General features: G+C 46.3%; 2 protein-coding genes across 5 annotated transcripts; both read right to left on the bottom strand.

Annotated features, from left to right (window-relative positions):
* Window positions 1-538: 538 nt before the first annotated feature.
* CORT (cortistatin) lies at window positions 539-2,162 on the bottom strand. The gene is made up of 3 exons (XM_074337190.1): window positions 2,154-2,162; window positions 1,876-2,016; window positions 539-827 (listed from the first exon to the last, which is right to left on the bottom strand). The coding sequence occupies exons 1-3, from the start codon at window positions 2,160-2,162 to the stop codon at window positions 588-590; spliced, it is 390 nt and encodes a 129-aa protein (XP_074193291.1). The 3' UTR covers window positions 539-587.
* A 4,434-nt stretch (window positions 2,163-6,596) lies between these two features.
* On the bottom strand, window positions 6,597-16,638 carry CENPS (centromere protein S). 4 transcript variants are annotated; one of them, XM_019746692.2, is made up of 5 exons: window positions 16,481-16,638; window positions 13,813-13,936; window positions 13,124-13,157; window positions 8,667-8,733; window positions 6,597-7,034 (listed from the first exon to the last, which is right to left on the bottom strand). In XM_019746692.2, the coding sequence occupies exons 1-5, from the start codon at window positions 16,529-16,531 to the stop codon at window positions 6,897-6,899; spliced, it is 414 nt and encodes a 137-aa protein (XP_019602251.2). In that variant the 5' UTR covers window positions 16,532-16,638; the 3' UTR covers window positions 6,597-6,896. The 4 variants fall into 4 exon arrangements, with proteins under 4 accessions (XP_019602251.2, XP_074190179.1, XP_074190178.1 ...); XM_074334078.1 differs by lacking the exon at window positions 16,481-16,638 and adding an exon at window positions 15,895-16,287 and having other exon boundaries at window positions 13,769-13,936; XM_074334077.1 differs by lacking the exon at window positions 16,481-16,638 and adding an exon at window positions 15,914-16,228 and having other exon boundaries at window positions 13,832-13,936.
* Window positions 16,639-16,911: the final 273 nt, after the last annotated feature.

Genomic DNA, 16,911 nt, shown 5'->3' on the forward strand with positions numbered 1-16,911 from the left:
AAACCTGAAGCTCTCATCCATGAAAAGAATTTTCACAAATTATTAGCTCACTAATTAAAACTAGTATGGGTATTTTATAACAGCAGGGTTAAATATAACTTTTATAAGCAGGTCAGCATGTTGGCTGTTTAATAGCATGACATTTGTTTTTAATTTTAGCTAAAACATAAATAACCATTTTGTTCTTCTAGCACAGTGTTAAAAGTTTGCTTTTACTATGAGGGGAATATTTTTTAAATTATACAATTTATATCAAAATAAAGTGAAATAAGATGTTCTTCTGAACTCTTAAATCTGTAGCCTTTTGCTATTTTTAAATCACAGAAAGGAAGACAGGACAGAACAACTGCCAAGCACATACTGAAGGTGCAAAGAAAGCCCCGTGGCTGCTTTGAGTTCAATACAGCAAAACCCACAAAAATCTTTATCAAAAACATTCCTTTGCGTTCCACTTACTCAATACACTGAGTACTGGGCGTTACTGGAGTTTAAATAAAAACTACTTTTCAAATGACACGGGAAAGAGAAGACAACTGCATGAAGAAGAAAGGTCACATCTGCTGAATACATTTTATTCAGCTCCATCACTACACTTCCTTGCTCAAGTCATCACGGGTAGAGTTGTACTTGCAGGAGAAGGGCTTCCAGAAGAAATTCTTGCAGGGGTCATGGGGCCGCTGCGGGGTCAGGCCTTCCTGGCCTGTGCGTACCTCCCGGGGTTCCCCGCCTTGGAAGGGGTCTGCACTGGCCTGGGAGGTCCACTCCTGCCACCACGCAAGGAAAGTCAGCAGGCCGTTTTTCTTTATTTCTGCCACTTCCTGCATATGCTTTATGAAAGAAGCAGAGAACAAAGGAAAGAAAAATCAACCATCTGGCTCAGCCAGCATTAAAAGATACATAATTCCTTCCTTAAAAAAAAAAAAAAAAAAAAAAAGATGCTCCAGCACAATAAATCACATTTCCACTCAGAGGATGAGAAAGTGAAGAGAACAACCTTAATGGAATTGTTCTAACTAGAGAAAGGGAAAAGTTGAGTTTTCAATCACGGAAAAGAAAAAAAAAGCTGCTCGTTTTGCCCCTAATGTTTGCTGAGGTCCTTAATTCGAAGAGTCAGGAGATCTGTCATTTACCCAGATAAGTGACTGGCAACTAAGAGGCCCCCGAGGTGAATCAGCCTACTTTAGCGTGGGCTCCCCATCTCTGGTCTTACTCCTGCCTGTCCACAAATTGCTCTTTAAGACAGATCAGATTGAGACGTTATATTCTGGTCTTTCAAACTCCTTAGAAAGCTTCTAGGAGTAATTGATGATAAATGACTTGTATGAAACGCATCTGGTCATTTCAGAGAAAAATCCATTTTTAATGATCAACTTTATGTACTCTTCTTGGAACTTTTTCAAAATGGGGAAAAAGAGAAAAATAAATCACATCATGAAGTTACAAACTCACAATGAAAAAATCTAATGACGTCAATTAATCTGAGCTAGTGAGAACATGTGCTGTGTACATAAATTAAGATTCTAGAAGGTGTGAGTCACGCCGCAGGGGCAGCCCCTGATGGCACCGCAACAGACTGGCACAACCACATCACGTTTCAAAGACCAGCAGGAGATCGCTAGCGTGAAGACGCTCCCCTCGAGTTTCAGAGCTAACGAACTTCCTGGGTTGGGACAACTGAAGGTGAATGAGTCAGTGGTCTGCATGGACACGATGCCACAGAGCAGCCAGGGGACACTGTGGAGCTCAGCCCTGCAGCCTGTCCCCCCACACGCTCGGCTGTGGAGGTGCTGGGGAGTCCACGGCCATGGCCAACTAGGCCAAGCAGGGAGACAGCCAGAAATGGGCTGGCATGCGGCCCAGCCAGGGACTACTCACCCCTCTGGCGCTGGCATGGCTGGCGTGGCCAGCGTGGCCGCCCTCCAGGTGTAGGGCCGCGGTGGCTCCTGCGAGTAACAGCAGCTGCAGGCAGCCCGGCACTGCCTCCGGCCCCACGGCCGCCCACCTGTCTTGGCAGCCCTGAAAACAGTGTTTTGTGGACTTGGGTCTCTTGTTGGGGGTCTGGGGGTATTTTTAGCTTCACTTGCAGCTGCTGTTTTGTACACGTCCCTTCTAGAGCCTGCACCGCCTCTCCCCTCGCGCAGTGACGCACACACCGGCGCCATGGGTGACCGCACAGCGCGTTTGGATGGGCTCAGCCTCTTCACGGAAGTGCAGGTCGGCCCGTGTTCTTGTGGATCTGCTCTGCTGTGCAGAGTATGTGCCCTGCTTCTGAAGAACTCTGACTTCGTCATCACGATTCCCAGAGCGAGCAGGAAGCCGTGAGAACAAACCCGAGTGATTGAACACAGTATAAATTTAGCCTCGGATAACGAGCTTACAATCTGCAATTTTGCCCATAGAGAGAAAAGTGTGACTGAATCTGCTACGGGCAGAAGAAATGAGGCAGTGTGGGCTCAGGGGCCGCTCAGAGCTTCCCCTGGTTTCACCACATTGCAGGCAAGGACGACCTGAGTGATGTCCCCCAGTACTACCATGTTTCCCCGAAAATAAGACCCAGCTGGACCATCAGCTCTAATGTGTCTTTTGGAACAAAAATTAATATAAAACCCAGGTTCAGATTCGATTAGATTAGACTGGATTAGATTAGATAAGACCCGGTCTTACAGTAAAATAAGACCGGGTCTTATATTAATTTTTGCTCCAAAAGACGCATTAGAGCTGATGGTCCAGCGACGTCTTATTTTCAGGGAAACACGGTACAGGCCAGACACGGTCCTCCCGCCCAGGCCCTCTCAAACTGTTGCAAACCCAACTCGCTTTACTAAAATTAAGATTACAATACAGATTCTCATGTGGTACGAGGAGGAGCCAAGGTCCCGCAATTCTAACGGGCGCCCGGGTGACACTGACACAGGAATAGTGGGGCTCAAGGCCAGTGTTTTTCAAACTGCCACCGACCACTCACCAGTGGGTCATACGCTAGGACTTGTTTAGAAGGAAACAGAAAGTAGAGTGCACACAGGGAGTAAGGGTACATATGGTTGCGTGTGTCAGGTGTGAAAATGTTCTTACTCAATGACCTGTGCTTGACCAGCGCCTCCTGACGACGGGCACTGCAGGACGTGCAGACTGCGAGGGCCTCTGTGCCGCCTCCTGGCTTTTCCTTCCAGGTCCCACTTTCAGGATCACACACCCATGTGCAGACCCTCTTCCCCCAACTGAGCCATCGAGCAGGATCTGAAGCCACCAGCACAAACCTACTAAAGATGACCAGGCTCTAAATGGAAGTAAAGCAACCAGAGAGCTGACAGCTCTTTCCAGAAGTGAACACTAGTGCTTTCAGCGTCCGTCCTGGTTCACACCCCTTCACAAGGGAAATCTCAGCCTTGAACTTCATCACAGGGTTGTTGTTTCAGATTCTAGGCAAAACACCAGGGCCTGGGGACCCCCAGTTCACACACTACATGCTCTTAGCCCCTTTTTCTGTACCCAAACAATGTTTTCCCTAAGATGATTCCCACAAATGGTACTACACATTTTGAAACATACTTGCAGATGAGAGTCATGGCAGCTCAGCCAGCCTCTTGCATCCTTCATATACTTTGCAGACTTTATTCAATGGCCTCATTAAACGTTCTCAGCGCCTGGCATGTACATGGAGCCACGCCACCCACCCGACAGTGTGGCTGCAGCCCAGCTAAGGGCAGGACGCGGGCTCCGCACAAGAAAGCAAAGTACTTCCAGTGCGGTGAGTGTGCCAAGGAGGTTTCTAGGCTGCAGGTGGGTTTTAGGTTTTTACTGCCTGTTTTCAAGGAGGTGGCGACATATTTTAGTACTCGAAGGTGAGGGCTCTAGACAGAAAAATCCTGGTTTTGCCATTTCATCGACCTTTCTGTGGATAATGACAGTACCTGCCACCTACGTCACAGATTGTTGTGAGGACCAAATAAGGTCCTATAAAGCTCCTAACACACGCGGAACGCACACCAGGCACTCATGTTAGGAACGGTTGTTAAGGTGTCCTCAATTCTGACCTGCCCTCCCCTAGTATTAACAGCTCCTCACTACGAATGCTGGACATCCCCGGTGAGAGCCAGGGAACCCAGGACGGGCTCCCAGCAGCACATCTGAGACTCCTGGCACAAGTACCGACCGGTGCCAGGCCCTATGCAAGGCCCCCAGTGGTCACTGTTCACCACCCCAAAGTCTGCCCTCGGGGAGCTCATAGTCTAATGTGGAACAGGAATGTGTGCTTCTGAAAAGAGGTCCAATGGGAACTTTGATTAAAAGGCACTCAGTACTGAGTGATTTGGAAGAAAAGATTGCGTGTTCTAAAGGGCAGAACGAGGGCCCAACAGAAGGTAGGAGGTGGGAGACTCCCGTCTACATACATTAGAAACCTGTAATAATCATGTCCAACAGCAGAGAGGGCCTTCTGACCCTGGAGTTCAGCAGAGTCTGGGAATCACACATCAGGGACACAGGGGAAAGGGTTCCGACTTGGCGGGGCGATGGACGAAACGACCTCTAAGGCCCCTTGTCGATTCCCTAATTCAGTCAAGAGAACGAGCATGTCCCGATCGACCTCTCTTGGATGTGGAGGTTTTCAGGGATCTGCTGTGCACGAGCCAGTGTAAACCCTGCCCGGTGCGTTCCGGCCGCTGCTGTGTGCAGAACGGATGCTCCGGAACTTCCCACGTGATTTCAGCAATAAAAAAATAACACAGGATCTTTTCTTTCAAGCTTTTTGAGGAATTGGTATACCAAGGAGACAACATATACTATAAAGGTAAATTGCCCCCAACTGTGTTCACAGGCCACCTTTATTCCAAAGACATCTGCTTCTTTACATGGTTAATCATGTGGTTATGTGGTTAATAGGTCTAGTTCAAGTTCAGGTGAGTTCCCAGGACTCTGAGGAAGCAAGCCCATGAAAAAGAGCCGTCTAGGACTCCTTTCTGCCAACTGTCACTCAAAGATGGAATTGTACAGGTTGAGTGGCATCACCTTGGACATTCCAGAGTAAACTAAACCCTAACTGGAAGAGGCAGTGGGGAAGAGGCAGCTCATGAGAATACGGGGAGTCGGATCAGCTGTTCCTTATAAAGTCTGACCACCCATGTTACAATCCGTGAAAAATGGAGGACCACTCGTCTAAATACAAACAGGACACACATAGCTATGCCAAATAATCCAAGAGCACATGAACATCAAGCCAATGTTCTCACTGGACTAGAAAACTTCATGTCAAAATGCCCATGCCAACCGGGAGGTGCCCTCTACAACCCTCCTCAGAGACAGGACACCCATGGCGCACACAGCTTCACCGTTTCGAGTCATTTGTGTACTGAGTTTCTGGAGCTACAGAAATCTATAAAAGTAAGATGCATTATAGACCCCTGTCCTCTTACTGTCACATGAAACCTCGCTGTGAGGTTTTTTAACCCTACTTCACTGATGAGAACAGTTTCAGAAAGTCATAGTTACTGGAGTGGCAAAACCAAGATGCAATCTATTAGGTTGGTGCAATAGTAATTGTGGTTTAAAAGGTTAAAAATAAAGGCAAAAACCGCAATTACTTTCGTACCAACTTTTGGGAAGTCCACAGTATCTAGTCTCTAAATTCTCCCATAATATCTAGTGTCTAAGATCAAGAAAGCTTATCTGAAAACAAAATTGCCAACATACAGATCTTTGGAATGTACTGTAAGGATGGAAGCCTTTTCCTCCACCGATATGACACACAAATGTCCCAATTATTATCTGAGATGAAGTGCAGAGGTGGATGCTTCACCATGACCACAGCCTAGCACCTCCTTTTGAGAGTCAGACTTTGGGGTGTCTTCTGCTGATCATATTTGGGCATGGAGGGGTATACCTTCCCTCCAAAATGCACGCCCTTTTCTCTCGCCCCCTCGCAAGTCAGCGCCCCAAATGTATCCAGGTCTCTAGTGGTCAGTAGATCCTGAGCAGCTGGTTAAGCTCTTCAAGCTCCAGCTTGCTCATCAGTAAAATGGGGGATAATCAGATACACCCTGAACAGGTGGGGGAAATCCGGTGGGGCACATACGGAGCACGCAGGCTCTGTAAATGCCAGGCTGTTTCGTTACCCCTATTGCCCCAACAGGGAAGGGGCATGCCCTGGGCCTCTAAGAAACCCCAAAGAGAAGACGGCAGAACCGGGCTCTCGGAAGCATCATCTCTCACAAACTAAAGCAGAGGACAAACACGCTAAAGTGTCTGGAGTATGAGGCCAGGTTTTCCTCTCAAGCAAAACTTCCTCCCAGGAGAACCACAGTTGAATTACAAATTGTCCTTTTTACAAGACACGTAAACTGTTTTTGGAGAAAACCACCTTTTAAAAAGTGAAAAGGACCACTTCCCAACATCCACCTTTTTACCTTGTGATCACAAGTGACATGGGTTTAAAACACTGACAGTCAAAAGAACTAAATGGGAAAAAAAGAAAAGAAAAAAAAAAAAAAAGAACTAAATGAACATAGCATTATTTATCTTTCAGGAATTGTCGTCCTGAAAAATTATATAAAAGAATAAAGAAATACTATGATTTTTGCTTGGGAAAAAAATCAACCATATTTAACTGCCAACACAGTTTTATTAATTGCAACAGATATCATTTCCAATATACACCATTCACACACAATCCTTTTTTACGTGCTTCAGTAAGACATGGGAGTATGTGGCTTAAGAGTTTCCCGTTCTCTTTCGAACTAGCTTTTGCGGTCCATGACTTGGAGAATGCAGCACAAAAAGCCTCCTGCGTTTTTTGGGTTTTTTTTAATCTCCACTTATCCCCTCAAAATTCCCTTTGTGGCAATATATATTTTTGGTGGTTCTACCTGCTAAAGGCTGCTTTTTCCAAACGGTGACAGAGGTTAATTCTCACTTTCCATTACTTCAGCCTCTGCCGGCTGCACTGAATCGTTTTCATCCTCTAACTTCTTTTTCTTCTTTGCTTTTCGTTCTAGGTTAAATTGGGCGATCTCTTCATTTTTCTCTGTGATGTATCTTAGCTACAAAAAAATAAAATTGTATTTTTATCCGGTTGTAAAGCCATTTTACAAGCCTAGGGGCAAAACACAAAAAACAAACAAAAAAATCTACACCCCTTTCCAATCACTCCTTTGGGTGGAAAAGACTGGGTTACATTCCTTAGAGTTAAACAGAACTTCAAATTTTTTCTGATAGAAGGAATCAACTATAAAAGTCAACTCAACTGCTGTTAACATGTCCAACTAAACAGGTAGGAGTTTCCTGAGTAATCAATGGATTAAAACGTGGAGCTTGCAGAAGGAGCATGCCAATCACACATACGAAGCACAAATATAGTCCACACCCCCCCATCCAACTAGAATTGTTGCGCAACTGGTCTGTACCAGACACTAGGGATCCAAGGTAAATAAGGCCCCTGCCCTCGGAAAATTTAGTCACAGGCTCAAATGTTGCTGCAAGTCTTCAGTAATAAGCTTCTATCAAATGAAAAAAAATTAAGAAGAGTCCAAAATAAAAACAATATTCTGAAGTAAACAAATACGGAACAAGCAGATAACTTCGCAATTAATATTCTAGAGCACTCGCACTGAGCATCCCTTTGCAAGAGATAGAAACCGCTCAGTGCAGCTGACCAAGAAACAGTTATGACACAGGATTTATGAAGAGAGAAGTGTCTTTTCCATGGATATATAGCACCATCAGGCACGTTAGCTATTTCACTTAGGAATCATATTATCCTTGACCTTGACTTAAACTTTGGAGAAACGACGTTAGAAGAGCCTGGTAGAAACAGCACTAGATTCAGGGTTAGGTTAAGGTACGGCTGTCAACGAGAGAGCTTCGTATTTAACTGGAAAGTTACTAACTCCGGTTGCCTCGCCTATAAAATGGGCTAGTAAACCCTCATAGGGTGGTTGTGAGGTTTAGAAAATATATGTAAAATATCTATAAACGCCCCCGGTAAATTGCCAATTGCTATACAAATTCGTTTATTCAGCAACTACTTATTAAGCACCTACTGTGTGTCAGGCTCTATTCTCAGCACAGCAGATGGAGCAGAAAAGAGACAAAAATACCTGCCCTAGTGGCGCTCCCTTTGCAGGAGAAACATAATCAAGTGTTCTAAGTGCTAGGACCAGACTAAATCAGGAAACCTCACAGGCGTCCCGGGTCTGCCATTGGCCACGGCCCCCAGCCCGGGACGATCACACCTGTAAAATGAGGGCCTGGTCAAGATGACTTCTAGACTTCTTTGAAAAGATAGATTTCCTGCCCATGCCAGCTATAGATACTCCTTCCATAGCTGGCCCCTCAGGAAAATTGTGGGCATCGCAGTGAAACTATCCCCATATACTCTGGCTTGTGACCTGACACCATGCTGTAAATGAAACATGGGACCAAAGTTTTGAGATATTACAAAAAAGGCAAACTATGAAATCCAGAGAGTGCTGATTAGAAAATTTCAAATTGGCTTGGCAAGATCTATCATAATGAAAGAAAGACTATAAATTATGGGCAGGTCTGAATGGTTGAACCATCTCTCGTTTTTAATGCAAGGTGCCCTGGGGAATCACTTCATGGCTGCAAGTGATTAATTGGGAATAATGTATTCTGATGGGAAAGGGGAGTGCAGAAAGAAATTCATCTCTCACCAGTGAATTACTCCTCCTGGCTAAGAGCTTCACATCTTCCGTGTTAATTGTGCTTCTTTTCGCGTGTCTGTAGAAAGGGCAGAGACAATTCACCAAAATGTTTGGTATTATTTAAAGTTTTGATGAAACGCAAAAGTTCACGGTCAGACTTCAGGCTAGCAAGGATCTCTAAGTAGCCCATCTTTTCAGATTAAGGTCATTAAGCAAGAGTGACACAAAAATGAATGGAGTGACTAGCCAAGATACCAATTAAATTAAGAGACAGAGAAAGCAGAAGACCATCTGTCCACCTCCACCAAGGGCCAAGGCTGCCTGAAGACTACAAGCACCGAGACGAGTCTGAGGCATTAAACCTTCCGAAGGGACTTGTTTGGCCACTGGTCACAGCGAACCCCATGGAAAAAGCAAGGTCACTGTACCCCTTTAGTGAAGAGAGAAAATGGCACAGAGCCTCACAATACAAAGACCACCTCTGCTTATAAGAGACAATAAACAGAACAAAGAGAATTTCCACAAGGCATGGCCTCACTTAGACTCTTCAGCAAGGGCTGTTACAGGAAAAGCTTCTGCGGGTGTCTCCTCAGACCCACTGCCCAACAAGGAGGTGAAGCATTCCCCAACAACAGCCTCGTTTGAACAAACGTCTTTTAAACCGGTGTCTGTTTCTTGTTCATAATTTGGACTCAAATTCCTACTCGTCCTCTTATCTTTACTGAAAAAGATAATTTGAGATAATAAGCTCTATTCAATAATTTGTCACTCTAATTACACCTTTTCTTGCCATTGCTAACTTCCTCCAAAAATAAGTAAAAATAGGCATCCTTTGTACCTTTAATTACTAGGGAAGCAGCCAGCACATAGTAGGTCCCTGCTGAATGGCTGTTGAGTTAAAGCCACACAGAAATTATACTCTACAATTTGGCCAAATTAATCCTTCACATCCTGCTAAATGTGCAAATAGCACCTGTCATTGGATCATGATTGACAGTATCTGCCTGTCTGCCTGTCCTGAGATAATATCCATTTCAGGAGATAACGTCTAATGAGCCACCTGCAAGGACCAGGATAGAGAGGGGGGAAAAGGTTAGACAGAAGGTGATACAATAGCAGCCACAAAGTATGAAGCCAGTCCACTCGTGTCCTGGGTGGAGGATGCTAAGTGCCAAGGGGACAGTGTGGCCCCGGCTCCACCCACCGTCAGGCAGTAAAAGGAGCAGAAAGAAGCAGCAGCACTGAACTATTTACAGAGTAAGGTTCAAAAAGAAGTGTTTAGGAAACAATAGTCAATCGTCTCCACCACTCGGCTTGTCATCTGGTGTCTCTGCCCCATATTTAATGTTAAGTTTCCTAAAAGGAGGGGTGGGTATATTCTATATGCATCAGAGACTCGCCTAAATCAAACCTCTCACTCCGGGAAATCACTCTAAGGAAAATAACAGCAATTTTTCACGTGACTCTTTTAGCGACACAAGTTTTAAAGATTATTCCCAAAATGTTCCTAGAATTTACTTACTAAGAATAAGTATCTTCTCCAATATATGGTGATGGAAAGAGAACTGACTCTGGGTGGCGAACACACAATGTGATATACAGATGATGTATCACAGAATTGTACACCTGAAACCTATGTAACTTTACTAACCATTGTCACCCCAATAAACTTTAATAAAAAAGAATATGTATCTTCTTCAGAATGTTTCATCCTTTTTTTTTTTTTTTAAGATTTTATTGGGGAACGAGAACAGGACTTTATTGGGGAACAGTGTGTACTTCCAGGCCTTTTTTCCAAGTCAAGTTGTTGTCCTTTCAATCTTAGTTGTGGAGGGCGCAGCTCAGCTCCAGGTCCAGTTGTCGTTTTCTAGTTACAGGGAGCACAGCCCACCATCCCTTGCGGGAGTCGAACCGGCAACCTTGTGGTTGAGAGGACACGCTCCAACCAACTGAGCCATCTGGGAGCTCAGCAGCAGCTCAGCTCAAGGTGCCGTGTTCAATCTTAGTTGTAGGGGGCAGAGCCCACCATCCCTTGTGGGACTTGAGGAGTTGAACTGGCAACCTTGTGGTTGAGAGCCCACTGGCCCATGTGGGAATCGAACTGGCAGCCTTCGGAGTTAGGAGCATGGAGCTCTAACCGCCTGAGCCACTGGGCCGGCCCCAGAATGTTTCATCTTTAACATATTAAATTTTTTGCGGGAAACGAGTAAACTCGTCATATCGCCTCTAGTTGGAACTGGCAAAAATTTTGCAAAGTAAATAAATAGAGACCTCTTTTTAAACTAAAACACTGAAAGTTTCATAGAAAAATATCAGATCGAAAGACATGACTATTTTACGGAAAGTCTAATATTGGCGAGAAAATGTCAAAAAAGCCCCGCGTTACGACGCGATTTGGCAGGAAAATGCCCGCTTACAAAGTGTTAACAATATTAGGTGACCAGGGATTTCAAAGCTAAATAAGGGAAATTCATAACTTAAATTGAGAGATGATTTTCCAAAGTTTGATTATTTAGAATGTATTTTCTGATGGAAACAATATTACAAATACTAGTTATGTTCCCAGCCAGCCTACAAAGACTATTTAACATAGAGTTGACCTGAAACAGTACATTTTTCAGACTTCTCATAGTAATCATAGTTCTAGGAATAGAGACTGGATGACAGGGAAAACTCAAAGCCACCGGATAAGTACAGGCGACCTTCTGGGAATATCAATTTCTTTCAGTGATAAAGTTTAAAACAGGACTTTTCATTTGCTAGCATACTGGAATATTATGAAAACCAACGTAGAATTAAGACAAAGGATGACTCTTCAAAGAAAATCTGCTCTTGCATTCACTCAGGGTTCTTGGGAGGAAGCTGGAGGAGCCCTGGATGGAATCCACACTTGGACATGGCAGCAGATGAGGCATCTTACAGTTAGTGGAGACTCCGACGGGCTCGCTTAGGGAACGGCAGCTGACGCAGCCTTTACAGGCTCCTTTGTTTAAAAGATGATGTCCTTCCTCGTGGAACTTACAGTCAAAGTGACACACACACATACACACACACCACTTTCTCCACTAGTACCCAGCAAAAGGAAATCAACCTTTTAATGTAATTATAAAAAAACAAAAACAGAGTACCTGAAAGCTAATGTATTATAATGCTAAATGTTTCTAATTTCATTTTTATTTCTAGTAGTTTTGCAGAACATTTTAAAGTGTTCATTGTCTTTTCCCACAGCTAACACAGAAATGGCAAAAAGAAAAAAAAAAGTCACAACTTACTAGTGGGGTGCAGAGGCTGGACATGCCAATGACCCTACAACGCACAGGACAGCCCCACGACAACAAAAAATTACCTGGTTCAAAATGTTAACAGTGCTGAGGTAGAGAAAACCTGCCCTATATTGATAAAACTTTATGTTCAAATCAAATAATCGTTTGCTTACTTATTTACATTTTGTGTCTCCCTTTGTAATAAAAAGAGTTGGATTTTCCAAAAATAAATAAATAACTGGCAAGTAAAGGTGATAAATGTATTTCACAGGAGACACAGGTAGGGGTATTAGAAGGAGACATGTAAGGGTCTTAGAAGCAAGGAATAATTAACAAGGAATAAACCAGATGAGCTCTCAGCATCACATCATATTATCGTACCCCTTTTGACCAAGTGGAAGATGCAAAGCGGTTTTTAGGGATTCATATACACAGGAATAGGAACGATTCAGAGCCCGCCCGCTGAGAACCTACTGCTTTAATTCATTCAAAACATTCACCCGAGAAACAAAGAGCTAATAGGAAGGCGCAAGGTGAAGAGCATGGGACGTGGGAGAGGCTGGCACCAACTCAGAAGTGGTAGCAAATGAGAAAGCTTTAGCCCGTTCAGGCCTTAGTCATTCCAAATGTTTCATAAAAGCAATTCGGTGCAACTGTTTTCAATTACCTGAGGCACTAATTGAAGAGCTGAGCATAAATCACCTGAAAAAGCTAAAGCTTTACCAACTGAAAGCAAGTCACCCTCTTTTCAAGGAGTGCTTGTCTCACTGGGAACAAACCGGCAAATGCAAGCCTGATGTGGCCACGTGCGTGCTGTCATTATCCAGCCACCTGCCAGCGATCGGCGCCTGGAGCCCAGTGCAGCCCAGCTCAGCATGGGCCCAGGCCTTGCATCACACCATCCTGCAGAAATGGCCCTAGAAGCACGCATGCCTTTCAAACCTGGAACTTAATAACTTTGGCTCTCTTAATAAAAAATACTTGGGAAACTTCAAAAAATGCCAAATCAAGTCTGAATGCATGTGATTAAAGTAGATGTCACATTCTTGCGGAATCATGATTAGAGAATGAGCCTCCACAAAATACAAAAAAGAAAAAGAAGGAAAAAAAATAGCTAAAGTGCTCCTGAAATACACCACCAGATGGAAAGTCTCAATGGAATGTGAACAAACACAGCAGCAGATAATCAAGCTCTTTACCCACCTTGCAAACATTTCAAGGTCTTTGGCAAAATTTTCTGAAAGAGAAAAAGAAAGGTGCTTTAGCTACCCCTCATCGCAATCTTATTTCGGAAGGAGGAAAAGCGAAATCTCAATTTCTACAGTAAGTACAGTGACTAATACCACACACCCTTGAAAAGGTGAGAGGAGGAACTTCCCCAGGCGCCTTAGCCATTTGCTTCATTATGGCCTTGTCCTTTCTGGCACCCTTGGCCCTTTATTACAAGCTATCTGGTCATTGTGGCTACACCTTTGGTTCCTAGAAACCGCCCCTTAACTTTAAATTTTGCTACAGGTTAGGGCTTGCGAGGGCATTCGTTTCCTATGAAGTCAAGCAAATACCACTGCCACAAGTTCAGCTGTCCAATAAACTACTGGTGACATAAAAATGCTATAAAGCAATGAAATATAAAATTTAATGTCTAAGGTTCCAGGCAGTTTAAAACACAATAAAGTAAAGGTGTTAATGCCCCAGTGTTAGTATAATAGAAACAAAGTAGTTCTTTCTATAAAGTATCCAACTCTGACAGCCGAGAAAAGAACTGTCACGGGCAGTGTCCAGTGATAATGGTCCGTGGGGAGAGGCAGCCCAGCACCCACCCCCACGTTTCTCCCAGGCAAAGGCAACCTTTGGGGCGTCTGCACATATGCAGGAGGGCCGGGGCTCCATACCGCACTGTCGGAACGTCACCTCCGCAATCGCTGCGATGGTCTGTTTGCTGAGCGGAATCTCCTTGTCCGAGGCAACCTCCTGGCACAGACAGCCCACAGTGTAGTGGACGGCTGCCTTCAGCCTCTGAAGCAAAAACCAACATACCTCGTGAGGGGGGTTGCAAATGAGAGCTTTGCACACCCTAAAAAATGAAGATCAAGGAGGGGCTGCTCTGCCGCATTCCTGCAGCACTCCCCATAATGACTCAGTGACTTTTCGAGTGCACTGATAAATTAATGAGGCCCTCTGGAGTGTGACTTGTGGAAACATTACTTCCTAGTTAATGGTTATGATTTAGGTCAAGTAAAGATAAGGAATTACGATGGCAGGTCAGTGAGAAGTCAGACGGCACTTGCAAAGTGACTTTGTGCTCAGTTCACAAATAGGTTATGTGCCAAGTTCCTACTGAGTAAAGGCACATGCTAGGTGTTTGGGAAACAATGAAAAACCAGATGGGGATTTTGCACCGACCAGGTTGATCAAATAAACACCAAAGGTCCCCACACCCCTGCTGCAAGTCCTTGCGAGCCCCAGGCCTGCAGGTGACATCAGGACAACACCGGAAAGGCTCGTGAGGGCTCGTCTGACCCTTCTCTGAGTGCTGGGTTGCTCGCCCCCCTCACAGGACCCCCACAGCTCCTCAACAACCCTTTTTGATGCTAGGAAACATCTCTTCCCCATGCAGAGGAGCAAAGAAGCAAAACAGACTAAGCCAAGGTCTGTCTCATGTCAACAAACTCGCTGAGTCCGTGTATATGTTCCCGTCTCCACTGGAGACGGAGCTGAACTGGACATGGAGACAGCATAAACGCTACAGAAAGTGTTCACAGCACAGGCAACAAGAGGAGAAACTGCAAGAACACAAGTCCAGGACCCCAGAGTAGAGGCCAGGCAGAGAAGCGGGCACCTCCCTTCCTTAGTTTCAGATCTCACAAGACTAAGTAAGCTGAGGCCTTCGGGGGGAGGCGACATCACCCTGGGAGGGGTAAAGGCCCTCCAACGTCACCTTTTTTCAGTATGTGTGGGGATGCGGCAGGGGTGGGGACAGGAATCCTTCTGAATGTGCCAGGCAGTTTTCTCTGTCCCTCCTCCCCCCATGTGCCTCCTGGACTGGGCTAGGGGACTTCTTCAATGTCGCAGCCGCTTAGAGGCTAAATCACGACACTCTAAACTCATCAAGGACAGGACCCCGTCAGTTCTGTTCACCACTATCCACCTGGTGCCGAGGACAGCTGGATGAATGATGCTCAGCCCGCTCACCACTGCACAGAGAATGTTCACATTTCTCAGCCCTGCTCTGCAGCCTCACTCATGTAATCAGTAAGCATTTACTGTTTATTGAGGGCCAGGTTCCATACTAGGGGCTGAGAATACAAAAATGAAAAGGACAGCCCCCCCAATCTCCAAGAGTTCATCTCCCATTACACCTCTGCCATGAATAGACTCTTCAAAACCACCACCGTCATGAAAGACAAAAGAGCTGGAGACTCGTTCCAGGGAAGACCAAAGAGACAGGACCACTGAATGCAAAGCATGATCCTTGACTGGGTCCCGGATGAAGGAAGAAAGACTGAAGAAACGTATTTGGGACAATCGAGGAATTGTGAACATGGACTGAACATTAAATAGAAAGTTATCAGTATCAAACTTCCTGAGTGTGACACTGGAGCGTATGTCGGAGAATGCCCTTGTTGTTGGGCGATGCATATTAAGGCATTAAAATGTAAACGTGAAATGTCAAGGTATTTGCAATTAAGTCTTAAAAAGCTCATTAAAAAGGTGCAAGGGAGCAACTACAGCAAAATGTTCACATTTGGCGAACCGAGGTGAGGGGCATATGGGGGTTGAGCACACTGGTTCTTGTAACTTTTTCTGAGGCTTGAACTGCTCAAAATAAAGGGAGGGGGAATGTCATACTTCGTAGGAAGGAAACGCCCGGTTACTGAGCTCATTGGCGTCGCTTCAGTTGCTCGTTACGCGCTCATGACTCCGCCACACTTACTCCCGCTGTTCATCAAAAGAGCCTGAAACCCCGCATCTACCCCGACAGGTGGGTATTACCGCGCTGCTTTTCCACATAAGAAAACTGAGTGTGAGCAGAGTCCACACAACCCTCTGGTTGCGGGGCCGAGATGCGAACCACAGCCGGAGGATGGGCCTCGGAACTGGAGTCACCGGTTTGCGTCTGGGCGCGGAGGCCGCCGCCTCGTCCGCAGGATGGAGACTGCGCCGCCAACATGTTACAGCTCGTGCCACGTCCCGGGCACCGTGCTAAGCGCTTTGCCTGGATTCCTTCCAGTGCTCAGCCCCCATCCTCACAACATCCCCGTCTCGGTAGGGAAACTGAGGCTGTCGCCAAGCCCGAGTGCGAGCCCCGGCCGCCAGACACAGGGACGCGCCACACTCCCCTGGCTTCCCATCCGACCCGCGTTACCGTGGAAACCGCCTCCCAGCAGCCCCCGCGGCAGCCGAGCGGGCGCAGGCGCCAGGCGTCGGAGGCGGCCCCGCGCGCCCGCGGCCGCTGGGAGGCTGCTCCGGGCGAAGCCGGGCCGAGGCCCCCGGGGCTTTTTCTCTTGAGAAACTCACGCCGTCCTCCCCCAGCCCAGGCCGAACGCGGCTTTCCTCTACCTGTTGATAGGAGAACTGCCGCTGCTCGTCGGCCCCCTCTTCGTCCTCCATCGCAGCAGCCAATCCGGGCAGGCGCGCGAGCGCTTAAAGGGGGCCAGCGGGTCGGCGCAGTCACATTTTCCCGCCGCGGCTTCCGGCGACGGGCCGCGCGGAGGGACACAGCGCGCAGCTCCGCGCTGCCTTCCGCGCGCCCCCCGGCGGCCGCTCTGGGAAAAGCCCTTCTCGCTCGGTCTGCCCAGGCCGCTCCCGGCGTTACTCGGTGCGGGGGCCGGGCCCCCCAAGCCAAGCTCCGTGTGGGCCACAGAGCCAGCTCGGTGCCGGGCACAGTTAACACCAGCGCTCGGAAAGAATGTGTGTGTATAGGCGGGACGACATTGTTCCGCCACGTTTCTTTATAGTAACTTCCATGCAGCTCCAACTTCTGTGTGTCT

Source organism: Rhinolophus sinicus, linkage group LG06, assembly GCF_036562045.2.
Source record: "Rhinolophus sinicus isolate RSC01 linkage group LG06, ASM3656204v1, whole genome shotgun sequence".
Classification (NCBI taxonomy): Eukaryota; Metazoa; Chordata; class Mammalia; order Chiroptera; family Rhinolophidae; genus Rhinolophus; species Rhinolophus sinicus.

Coding starts and splice junctions, on each gene's coding strand:
- CORT (XM_074337190.1), bottom strand. Junction 828..1,875: donor GCCATGCCAGCGCCAGAGGG/GTGAGTAGTCCC, acceptor TCTTTCATAAAG/CATATGCAGGAAGTGGCAGA.
- CENPS (XM_074334076.1), bottom strand. CDS start 16,091: ATGTTGGCGGCGCAGTCTCCATCCTGCGGACGAGGCGGCGGCCTCCGC. Junction 13,158..13,768: donor TATGTGCAGACGCCCCAAAG/GTTGCCTTTGCC, acceptor TTTCTCTTTCAG/AAAATTTTGCCAAAGACCTT. Junction 7,035..8,666: donor CCAGGAGGAGTAATTCACTG/GTGAGAGATGAA, acceptor ATTTTTTTGTAG/CTAAGATACATCACAGAGAA.